The sequence below is a fragment of the Panulirus ornatus genome, chromosome 56, assembly GCF_036320965.1.
Source record: "Panulirus ornatus isolate Po-2019 chromosome 56, ASM3632096v1, whole genome shotgun sequence".
In the NCBI taxonomy this organism is placed as follows: Eukaryota; Metazoa; Arthropoda; class Malacostraca; order Decapoda; family Palinuridae; genus Panulirus; species Panulirus ornatus.
This window is the reverse complement of record NC_092279.1, coordinates 9,782,527-9,795,390: the sequence shown is the minus strand read 5'-3', so window position 1 is coordinate 9,795,390 and position 12,864 is coordinate 9,782,527. Positions and strand designations below refer to the sequence as shown.

General features: G+C 40.5%; 1 protein-coding gene across 2 annotated transcripts in view; it reads left to right on the top strand.

Annotated features, from left to right (window-relative positions):
* The window catches only part of LOC139765870 (uncharacterized), a 62,460-nt gene that overhangs the window by 14,800 nt on the left and 34,796 nt on the right, over positions 1-12,864 (top strand). Inside the window, exons 4-5 of one of the 2 annotated variants that reach the window (XM_071693734.1) lie at positions 3,237-3,383; positions 10,656-10,667. In XM_071693734.1, the coding sequence (XP_071549835.1) occupies positions 3,237-3,383; positions 10,656-10,667 (159 nt within the window). The remainder of the gene's footprint in view (positions 1-3,236; positions 3,384-10,655; positions 10,668-12,864) is intronic. The other variant, XM_071693735.1, reaches the window with a different exon arrangement.

The window sequence follows — 12,864 nt, the reverse complement described above, 5'->3', positions numbered from 1 at the left end:
CATGGAAAAGGTGAGTGAGCAGAAGAAAAATAAGAGGGGTTGCATGTCACGATGGATGTTTTGAAAGATTGTTGAATGTTTTAGATGATATGTTTGTAGATGTAGGGTTCTTGGGTTGAGTTATGCAAAGTGAGAGATACATAGAAAGAGGTTTGGTGAAAAAAGAAGAGGTATTGCAGTTTGATTTCATAAGAAGGGGGTGACTTCAATGATGATTGGTTTGTTAGGATTTTCACTGTATGGATGGATCAAGGTGAAGTGCCTGAAGATTGCCAGAATGCATGTATAATGTCATAGTATAAGGCATTGGGAAGAAAGATGAGTGTTATAAGTACATTGGTATTAGTGTTTTGAATGTATCTGGTAAGATAGGGTAACAATTCTTGGCTGTAACAATGCTGCAGGAAAACAAAACCAAGCTGATGGTAATTGGTAAGAGTGTTCACCCAAGGGCCTTTGAAGGGGTGAAAATTCTTCCACTTCCACTTAACTACCATGATACTTAAAAAGGGTGGTTAACAATTAAACAATTTCTTAAATGGTTTGAAAATTACTTCATGCATGAAGCTAGAGCTCACTGTAACTCTGTCAGTCTCAATTCAAAGTGTAAAATATTTTTGATTTTAGCTAATTATTTGGCTCACTCCAAAGCAGAACTTTTAATAAAAGGCAATGTTTTTGGTCTCTACCTCCCTTGAGATTGCACCTTTCTGATTCAGCCCTGTGACCAGGGCATATTACATTCACTGAAATCTAAATACAAATTAGAAACTTCCTGAAGATTTCATGAAGGAATTTAACTTAAAGGATATGGTATGGTCACCAGCTTCTGCCTGGAATAAAGTCGAGAAAAGTACACTGCAATGTTGCTGGCACAAACTGTGGCCAAGCTTAATGCTTTGGGACAAGGAAAGGAATTAACCTGACTTCTCTGGATTTAGAGTGCCTTATGAAAAGATATTGATCCAAGAATTGATAGAGCATGCTAGAAGTATGACTAACCCAAAGTGTCTTGCAATAACCAAAGAGATTACAGAGGAAAACGTATAGGAATGGCTGAAAATTGATAATGATGAGCCAGTTGTCTATCAATCAACTGATCGAGAAATGGTTCAGTGAGGTGAGAAGAAACAAGATCATTGTGAAAAAAGTGCAGAGGAAAACAAAGAAGTGGAAGAAAGAATTTCCATAGATAATGGTATCCAGATGGTAGATTTAATTGCAGTACTAGAGCAAAGGGACTTTATAGCAGAACAAGAAATTATGTTTGTTTATTTGAATCAAAGAAAATTGATTTGATAAGGAAAAGCCAGAGTACCAGAAGTAAGCTACATTGGAAGTGGGGTTGAGGAATGTCATTAATAACACTGCCAAGGCTCATTCCAGCATAGAGAATCCACCTTCCTGCACCACCTCTGCTCCTGATGTGCATGTATCTGCTTACCATGAAGACCCAGCTGACCCTAATGTACTTCCAATGTAATCTGATGTGTCACTAAAAACCATGTTTGGAAGCATTGATGGTTGGGTTATTTCATGTTTTATGCTTTGTTCTACCATTGACAGCATAGTAATATGTATGTGGAATGAGCTGACAAGACTAGGAGTCAGGCATATGTTTACATAAGGGGTTCCCTTAGGGGTCAGTTTCTGTTTTCTGGCATTTTCTGTGGTCTGGCAATAGCCAGGTCCCAAGGCTTCTTGATGACAGAGGTTCAACCTGTACCTTGATAGTTTAGCAAAGATGGAGTGAAGATGTAGAATTCTGGAATGGTAAAGTTTCTTTTGAATTTGGGATTAATGAGGAATATTGAAGGTAACTTGCCAACAAGGAGGTCTAAAAATACTTCCTCAGCAACATAACTTATTGACATGACTTTTACTACCCTGTTGAAATTATTGCGTGAAGAGAAATGATTGTCAGACAAAACTGGTCATATATGTTTGTAAAAAGAAGTGAAAGTAGATTTCAGGTTTTTAGGAAATGAAGTGGTTTGGATACCTGTGAGTGGACATGGGTGAGGGCTGAAAGTCCTGGAAAGGCAAAGCCAACATGTCTCAGATACAGTATTCCTTGGGGTGTTGTATGGATGTAAAATATGTTTAGGCCCAAACACTCAAAGCTTCATTTCTTTCACTCCATCCTTTTACCTGCTCCTTGGTTTTCTCCCTTTCCTTATTTCCCTTTGTAAAAAAGATACATATTTTTTCTTACTTGATCACCTTTTGTGCAACAGGATAGCACCATAAACAGATGAAGAACAGTCTGCTTTGCTCATCCACTCTCTTCTGTAATGCAACAAAAACAGAGCACCCATCTTCAGCCAAGCCCCATAGACCTCTCTACTGGTACCCCTGACTACTTATACCCTGGTTTAGACCAATAACAGCTCTCTCTCTCTCTCCACACACACACACCCATTCCAAATACCACATATAACTCATAATATCCCATGAATGACTCATCTTCCTTTACTTTCAGGCCCTGATACCCCAAGCCTTCTTCACTTTAGCCTAACATATCCTTGGTCTTCCCCTTCCCTTTGCTCCCTCCACTTCAGCCAAAAAATTGAAAAAAAAATTTCTAGTCAGCCACAGTCTTTGCTCATTCGTGCTTTCCATATTTTTATTTCAAAATGCCTTAGTCAGCTCTCCGTCTGACAGCATCTATTAGCAAGCAGAATTCTTACATTATTTCTTATGTAATGAACCTGACACCAGATATTCTCCTCGGAAATATTTCCAACATATCCCCCTTTTTCTATCCCTGGGGATAGGGGAGAAAGAATACTTCCCACGTATTCCCTGCATGTCGTAGAAGGCGACTAAAAGGGAAGGGAGCGGGGGGCTGGAAATCCTCCCCTCTTTTTTTTTTTGTTTTTCTCAAAGCAGGAACAGAGAAGGGGTCCAGATGAGGATATTCCCTCAAAGGCCCAGTCCTCTGTTCTTAACGCTACCTCGCTAACGCGGGAAATGGCGAATAGTATGAAAGAAAAAGAAAAGAATTTGCATGTTAATGATGAAGTGTAGAGCTTTGATATTTGTCATATAGTTCTACTAACACAGAGTAAACTTTTGATATGTTGTGCTGGATTTGATTTGATAGGTTTATTGAAGGTGAGAGTGATCTTGACGTTCATACATATTTTGGTTATGTTTATTGAAAGTATTTTTGTACACATTTTTATGTTGTGTCTCACACATTATTTGTTTCCCAAATAATTTATATTCAACAGCTTTTCGAACACTCAAAAAACAATCGCATAGCTGTTGCACGTCAGCTCAAAGATGCACTGAAGTCCAAGGCTCCGGTGCAGAAAGATCGTATTATTTATGTCACAGTGCCTGCAATGTCTGATCATTTTGGTCATTCAGTTGGACTGGTAAGCTAAAATCGTATCTTGTTAATTTACTGGAACTATGTTTTGAATTCTTTTTAGTAATTGCTTTGATGTCCTGTTTCAGGTGTATTGGTAAGTTTTGATTGCACTATTTCCTGTTTCAGGTGTATTCATAAGTTTTTATTGCATTATTTTGTTCTCATGAAACGTGCTAATTGTGGGATATAGAGTTACTTTTTATGTGATTTCTGTAATTTGAAATATCTAATGAATTATATCTCAAAGATGATCAGAACCCTAGAAGCATCTGAGAGTATTATCTCTTGGAGAGTTAAATTGCATTTCTCTTCTAAAATGAATTGTATCCTTGAGGATTCACACCCATTCAACTGTCATAAAACTTAGGGAGGTAGATGCAAGAGTTTTGGAAAGAGTGGCAAGTATGAAGTCTGTTGGGGATGAGAGAGCTTGGGAAGTGAGTCAGTTGTTGTTCGCTGATGATACAGCGCTGGTGGCTGATTCATGTGAGAAACTGCAGAAGCTGGTGACTGAGTTTGGTAAAGTGTGTGGAAGAAGAAAGTTAAGAGTAAATGTGAATAAGAGCAAGGTTATTAGGTACAGTAGGGTTGAGGGTCAAGTCAATTGGGAGGTGAGTTTGAATGGAGAAAAACTGGAGGAAGTGAAGTGTTTTAGATATCTGGGAGTGGATCTGGCAGCGGATGGAACCATGGACGTGGAAGTGGATCATAGGGTGGGGGAGGGGGCGAAAATCCTGGGAGCCTTGAAGAATGTGTGGAAGTCGAGAACATTATCTCGGAAAGCAAAAGTGGGTATGTTTGAAGGAATAGTGGTTCCAACAATGTTGTATGGTTGCGAGGCGTGGGCTATGGATAGAGTTGTGCGCAGGAGGATGGATGTGCTGGAAATGAGATGTTTGAGGACAATGTGTGGTGTGAGGTGGTTTGATCGAGTGAGTAACGTAAGGGTAAGAGAGATGTGTGGAAATAAAAAGAGCGTGGTTGAGAGAGCAGAAGAGGGTGTTTTGAAGTGGTTTGGGCATATGGAGAGGATGAGTGAGGAAAGATTGACCAAGAGGATATATGTGTCGGAGGTGGAGGGAACAAGGAGAAGAGGGAGACCAAATTGGAGGTGGAAAGGTGGAGTGAAAAAGATTTTGTGTGATCGGGGCCTGAACATGCAGGAGGGTGAAAGGAGGGCAAGGAATAGAGTGAATTGGAGCGATGTGGTATACCGGGGTTGACGTGCTGTCAGTGGATTGAATCAAGGCATGTGAAGCGTCTGGGGTAAACCATGGAAAGCTGTGTAGGTATGTATATTTGCGTGTGTGGACGTATGTATATACATGTGTATGGGGGGGGGTTGGGCCATTTCTTTCGTCTGTTTCCTTGCGCTACCTCGCAAACGCGGGAGACAGCGACAAAGTATAATAAAAAAAAAAAAAAAAAAAAAAAAAAAAAAAAAAAAAAATATAAAAAATATATATATATATATATATATATATATATATATGTATTCCTGGTAAATTATATGGGAGGGTATTGATTGAGAGGGTGAAGGCATGTACAGAGCATCAGATTGGGGAAGAGCAGTGTGGTTTCAGAAGTGGTAGAGGATGTGTGGATCAGGTGTTTGCTTTGAATTTGAAGAATGTATGTGAGAAATACTTAGAAAAGCAAATGGATTTGTATGTAGCATTTATGGATCTGGAGAAGGCATATGATAGAATTGATAGAGATGCTCTGTGGAAGGTATTAAGAATATATGGTGTGGGAGGAAAGTTGTTAGAAGCAGTGAAAAGTTTTTATCGAGGATGTAAGGCATGTGTACGTGTAGGAAGAGAGGAAAGTGATTGGTTCTCAGTGAATGTAGGTTTGCGGCAGGGGTGTGTGATGTCTCCATGGTTGTTTAATTTGTTTATGGATGGGGTTGTTAGGGAGGTAAATGCAAGAGTTTTGGAAAGAGTGGCAAGTATGAAGTCTGTTGGGGATGAGAGAGCTTGGGAAGTGAGTCAGTTGTTGTTCGCTGATGATACAGCGCTGGTGGCTGATTCATGTGAGAAACTGCAGAAGCTGGTGACTGAGTTTGGAAAAGTGTGTGGAAGAAGAAAGTTAAGAGTAAATGTGAATAAGAGCAAGGTTATTAGGTACAGTAGGGTTGAGGGTCAAGTCAATTGGGAGGTGAGTTTGAATGGAGAAAAACTGGAGGAAGTGAAGTGTTTTAGATATCTGGGAGTGGATATGGCAGCGGATGGAACCATGGAAGCGGAAGTGGATCATAGGGTGGGGGAGGGGGCGAAAATTCTGGGGGCCTTGAAGAATGTGTGGAAGTCGAGAACATTATCTCGGAAAGCAAAAATGGGTATGTTTGAAGGAATAGTGGTTCCAACAATGTTGTATGGTTGTGAGGCGTGGGCTATGGATAGAGTTGTGCGCAGGAGGATGGATGTGCTGGAAATGAGATGTTTGAGGACAATGTGTGGTGTGAGGTGGTTTGATCGAGTGAGTAACGTAAGGGTAAGAGAGATGTGTGGAAATAAAAAGAGCGTGGTTGAGAGAGCAGAAGAGGGTGTTTTGAAGTGGTTTGGGCATATGGAGAGGATGAGTGAGGAAAGATTGACCAAGAGGATATATGTGTCGGAGGTGGAGGGAACAAGGAGAAGAGGGAGACCAAATTGGAGGTGGAAAGGTGGAGTGAAAAAGATTTTGTGTGATCGGGGCCTGAGCATGCAGGAGGGTGAAAGGAGGGCAAGGAATAGAGTGAATTGGAGCGATGTGGTATACCGGGGTTGACCTGCTGTCAGTGGATTGAAGCAGGGCATGTGAAGCATCTGGGGTGGACCATGGAGGGCTGTGTAGGTATGTATATTTGCGTGTGTGGACGTATGTATATACATGTGTATGGGGGGGGGTTGGGCCATTTCTTTCGTCTGTTTCCTTGCGCTACCTCGCAAACGCGGGAGACAGCGACAAAGTATAATAATAATAATAATAATAAAAAAAAAATATATATATATATATATATATGAAAAATGTAAGAAATAATTTAGAAAACTGAAACTTCTAGCTTGAAATGAAATGAAAAATGAATGTCACATAATGGTTCAACCTCTGGCTATGGAAAATGGAAATGTATAATTCATTTACATGTACATATACATAATTATATAAATTATGTACATCATTTCCATGACACAAATCATAAGTGCTTGTAATTCATCTTGAGAACCATTGTACTTGGTGACAATCCCTGGGTTAAAGGAGAAAGTAATCTACCCCACATTCCCTGCATCATATAAGACAACCAAAGGGGGCAGGAGCAGGGGGCTAGAAACCCTCACCTTGTATTTCAATTTTAAAAGATGGAACAGAATCCCAGTAGGGAGTGCATGAGATTAGATACTAATGATGGGTGATTGTACTGTGAAGGTGAGTGTGGCTGGTGAGGGTATAATTGGGGGGTAATTGGTATTCAGTATTATGAATGAAAATGGGGAACAGATTGTAGAGTTGTGTGCTGAAAAAGGACAGATGACTGTAAGAGAGAGAAGTTAGGAAGTAAATGTGCTGAGAGGGGCAGCTAGTGGGATGTCTGATCACTGTCTTGTGGAGGCAGTTGTGAGGATTTGTAGAGATTGTAGGAAAAGAGGAAACAGCTTTGGAGACAAGAGAGTGGTGAGAGTAAGTGAGCATGGAAAAGAGACTTGTGAGAAGAAATACCAGGAAAGATTAAGTGCAGAATGGCAAAAGGTGTCAGTAAATGAAGCAAGGGGTGTTGGTGAGGAATGGGAAGCTCTTCTGGCATGTGCAAGAGATGCAAGTACCATGTAAAAGGTGGGAGGTGGTCAGATTAGAAAGGTTACTGGGTGGTGGGATGAAGAATTAGGTTAGTTAAAGAGAAAAGGGAGCTGTTTGGGTGTTGAAGGGAAGGAGTACAAATGAGTGGGAGAATTATAAGACAGTAGCAGGAGGTCAACAGGAAGGTGCAGGGGTTGAAAAGGAGGGCAAATGAGATTTGGGGTGAGTGAGTATCAGTAAACTTTAGGGGAAAATAAGATGATTTGGAAGGAATTTAGTAATGTGCAGAAAATGAGAGAACAAATGGGAACATCGATAAAGGGGGCAGAAGGGGAAATGGTAATGGGTAGTAGGAACAAAGTGGAAAGGAGATGGAGTGAGTATTTTGAAGGACTGTTGAATGTATTTGATGATAGGGTGGCAGATGTAGGGTGTTTGGGTCGGAGTGGTATGCAAAGTGAGAGAGTCATGGAGTGGTTGATGAAGAGAGGAGAGGTGGTGAAAGCCTTATGACAGATGAAATATGTCAAGGCATCTGGAGTGAATGGTATTGCTGTTGAATTTATTAAGATTGGGGTGACTTTGTTTTTGACTGATTAGTTAGGATTTTCATTGTATGTATGGATCATGGAGTAGCGCCTGAGGATTGGCAGAATGCATATATAGCGCCTTTGTATAAAGGCAAGGGGGATAAAGGTGAGTGTATAAAGTACAGTTTGTTGAGAGTACCTGGCAAGTTGTATGGGAGGGTAGTGATTGAGAGAATGAAGGTATGTACAGAGCATTAGATTAAGAAGGAAGAGTGTGGTTTCAGAAGTGTTTGAGGATGTGTGGATCCGATGTTTGTATTGAAGAAATTGCGTGAGGAATACTCATAGAAACATGGATTTATATGGGGCATTTATGGATATGGAGAAAGCTTATGATAAAATTGATAGAGATGCTTTGCAAGTCTTAAGAATATATGACGTGGGAGGGAAGCTGCTAGAAGCAGTGACAAGTTTTTATTAGGAAAGTAAGGCATGTGTACGAATAAGAGGAGAGGAGAGTGAGTTGTTCCAGTTGAAGGTTCGTCTGTGGCAGGGATGTGTGATGTCAATTGTGGACAAGACATAACAGCTTAAGTATGTATGATTATGTGATGCAGATGGATGTTAGACATTTCACAGATCTCTTGAGAACTACTGTGATTGCCTGTTTTGGCATTACTGGACTTCACCTTGTGGGGGTTATGCCGCGAGTCAAGAGTCACTATCAGTAAGGTTGTATCATCAGAGTACAACCTCACTGAAGAATGAATTTCTCACTCCGACAAATACCATCATTTTCCTTCAACTGATTGTTGCACAGCCTGAGGCTGTAGGAAACAAAGTCCTCCCAGTTGTCAGTCATGTATGCAGCATACCCTCTTGACGAGGGACTTGATTGGAAGGCTAAAATTGAAGATAGTCAGTATGTTAAGTTTAACTTTGCATGAGTGAAACTTATTTTATATCTTCTGAAACTAGTGTCAAGAAATAGAATTTGTGTGGGTGAATTTATGCTTATTTGGCTTGTGTATAGTGGGGAAGTGGTTTACTTTAGAATGTAAGCAAGACAAGAAAATAAAGGCAATGTGCCAAATTTGTTAGCCTCACCCATTCTCCTTCTGAGTGCAGTATTACCATTCTTTTGTATCCATCTATTTGTCTGTCTTCTATCTATATCTCTGATGCCCTTTTTCTCTGGGAACTCCCATCAAGGGCATGGCAATGACAGAGTCTCCACTTATCCTTGTCCTTACATGCCTCTCTCATTTACACTATTCCACGCATTCTTCCACCATTTCTCTCCCTTCCATATTCTTCCACTCAATTTCCCCATGTCAGATGGTCGTCCTCTCACACCAACCCATTTAATTGTACTATAATTTACTCTCCTTGTAAATTTCCAGTCGTGCATTCTTTCCACATACCCAGACCACCTAAAAGTATTAAGTTTCACCCACTCCACCACTTCATAATTCATTCCCTTCACATTCGCTGCCATACCACAGCTTTCATACACCTCTTTATTTCTTTTTTCATTCCATCTAATTATACCACACGTTCCTTTTAAATAGTTCGTTTCCACAGCCTGGATTCTTGACCTCTGTGACTCATTCCATATTCATATTTTGGTTGCATAGGTCAGGGTTGGGAGTACTATGCTGTCCCTTAATCCTCTATTCACTTCCATACATACATCTTTACCCTTCATTATTCTATTCATGGACCCTGTGACCATTCTACTTTGTACTGTTCTCTCCCTTATCTGTCCTTTCATATTACCAAAGTTATCCAAGACAGCTTGTAGAGACTTAGATTCTCTCACCACTTCCAGTCTTTCTCCCCCATATCCAAAATAATTTAGTACACTATATAGTTTTCAAAATCTATACTTTCACTTAGTTTCCTTGCAAACATGATTACTGTACTTTAACATGCATTTACATTCAAGCACATATGCTTATACACATCATATAAAACACTCTTACATCCCTCTGCAACTCCTCTTCATGCTCAGCAGACAACACAGTATTATCCATAAACAGACTTGCCACTAGCCTCCATACCTCACTGCCACGCTCCATATCTAGACTCCCTTTGCTTACTTTTGCTTTCATTTCTCTTATCACTCCATCCATCCATGGAAAATAGCAGTCTCTAAATGACTTGGTGTGTATATAATAGCATAAGGTTAGTTTCTTTGACACTAAAAGAGTGAAAACAGTGACCACCATGACCACCAAACAGTCAGTTGTATCCATGAAAAGATAGTTTGCCATAAAATCAGCATTATCAACTGCAAATGAGCAGGTTTCAAATCTGAAACATTGCAAACTGATATTGATGAAAGCCCTCATTGACCAAGGGTCGCAAAGGACTGTCATGACTGAGAGCTTGTTTAGAAGGCTAAAATTTAAAATAGCTGATTTGGTCACTATAACAATGTCTGGTTCCATAGATACTGGAGATACAAGGAGTATAGATAGTGTGATGTGCCACATAATCTGTTTACAGGTGAGGGACATAGGTTATGAATGAAAAAAAATAATTTCTCAACCCTGGTTGGAGCCCTGTGAAAAAACAATTATTTTCCATCCCTCTCTCTCCCTATTGAGAAACTATTTTTTATTCTGACTGGCTTGAGGCATCTACCCGTTATCAGTGATTGAATATGTGTGACAAGTCTGTAGGCCTAATTCATCTCTGCACTTTAGCATTATAGGCTTTGGTGTTGGGTTCTGTGAGCAAGTATTTGCTGGCCTCATAAGTTTTATGATGGTTTAAGAGAGTGAACTCTCACAGAAACACCTTATTTTGGAAGGTAAAATGGTATTTTAACCTCCCACTGAGCAAATAGTATCTCAGATGCTTGAAGGGCTGTGATTGTGGTATAGAAATGACTTTTCAACCTTCAAAACTTACATTTTATTGATTAAAATTATTTTCTTTTTTTCATGAAACTTGGTCGACAGGGCACCACAAAGGTTAGTGCTGCAGGTTGCTTTTCTGTACTTATCATGTTACAAGGATTAGTTTGTTAAAAACTGATCCAAAGTAATTAGGATATGCATTATTTTTATAAAGTACTATTGCTGAAAGCATGTTAACTTTGCTAGGATCTCATTTGGAAATGAATTAAGTACATTCTTTCTTGCACTTTTTTTTTTTACTTTCGTTTGCTTTCACCCATAATTTTTTAAATCTGGTGTTGAATATAATGAAGCTACTTTTGTTTTCTTTACAGCACTCTTGCCTTAAAATTCACAACTCAAGGTAAATCAGAAAAATGAGGAATTGGCACTTGCTTCTTTGGTGTTGTAAGGGAATGCTCCTATGAGTAGGGTAAATAGATGGGGATGAATGTCCATAGATGTGCAGAAGCCTCGATATATGAAGAGTTGCCTAAATGCTTTCATGTAAGATAAGTAAGAGGCACATGGCTGGAGACATTTTCTTGATGGTAAATGGCATGCTGAAAAATAGCATATAGATACAAAATGAGCTTGTCACCCATGGGTATCTCATAATCATCTAGAGAGACCAATGCTCCATGAGGAGTTAGACTGCACTTAATTCCCCACCAGATTTGGGGTTATTCAGGGAATTTACCCCCTTTGATTATCACAAGCATTTAAGCCATAGGATGCTTATCACCAGGACCCAAACCAGTCAGAATCTGCCCAGAACTGCACTATGATGTCACTGCCACAGCTGATGGGATTTACTCTGCTGGAGAGCCTTCAGTTTTTCACTGGTGTACTGGTTGTTGGCTACCTGTATTGGGGAATTTCATGAAACCTTTCTTGCTCTCTTGTTGCTCCCCTGGTTAGGTCTCATGTTTTTCCCGTTTACCTTTTGTAAATGTAAGTTTGCGGCAGGGGTGTGTGATGTCTCCATGGTTGTTTAATTTGTTTATGGATGGGGTTGTTAGGGAGGTGAATGCAAGAGTTTTGGAAAGAGGGGCAAGTATGAAGTCTGTTGTGGATGAGAGAGCTTGGGAAGTGAGTCAGTTGTTGTTCGCTGATGATATAGCGGTGGTGGCTGATTCATGTGAGAAACTGCAGAAGCTGGTGACTGAGTTTGGTAAAGTGTGTGAAAGAAGAAAGTTAAGAGTAAATGTGAATAAGAGCAAGGTTATTAGGTACAGTAGGATTGAGGGTCAAGCCAATTGGGAGGTAAGTTTGAATGGAGAAAAACTGGAGGAAGTGAAGTGTTTTAGATATCTGGGAGTGGATCTGGCAGCGGATGGAACCATGGAAGCGGAAGTGAATCATAGGGTGGGGGAGGGGGCGAAAATCCTGGGAGCCTTGAAGAATGTGTGGAAGTCGAGAACATTATCTCGGAAAGCAAAAGTGGGTATGTTTGAAGGAGTAGTGGTTCCAACAATGTTGTATGGTTGCGAGGCTTGGGGTATGGATAGAGTTGTGCGCAGGAGGGTGGATGTGCTGGAAATGAGATGTTTGAGGACAATGTGTGGTGTGAGGTGGTTTGATCGAGTAAGTAATATAAGGGTAAGAGAGATGTGTGGAAATAAAAAGAGCGTGGTTGAGAGAGCAGAAGAGGGTGTTTTGAAATGGTTTGGGCACATGGAGAGAATGAGTGAGGAAAGATTGACCAAAAGGATATATGTTTCGGAGGTGGAGGGAACGAGGAGAAGTGGGAGACCAAATTGGAGGTGGAAAGATGGAGTGAAAAAGATTTTGAGTGATTGGGGCCTGAACATGCAGGAGGGTGAAAGGCGGGCAAGGAATAGAGTGAATTAGATCGATGTGGTATACTGGGGTTGACGTGCTATCAGTGGATTGAATCAGGGCATGTGAAGCGTCTGGGGTAAACCATGGAAAGCTGTGTGGGGCCTGGATGTGGAAAGGGAGCTGTGGTTTCGGGCATTATTGCATGACAGCTAGAGACTGAGTGTGAACGAATGGGGCCTTTGTTGTCTTTTCCTAGCGCTACCTCGCACACATGAGGGGGGAGGGGGATGGTATTCCATGTGTGGCGAGGTGGCGATGGGAATGAATAAAGGCAGACAGTGTGAATTGTGTGCATGGGTATATATGTATGTGTCTGTGTGTGTATATATATGTGTACATTGAGATGTATAGGTATGTATATTTGCGTGTTTGGACGTGTATGTATATACATGTGTATGGGGGTGGGTTGGGCCATTTCTTTCGTCTG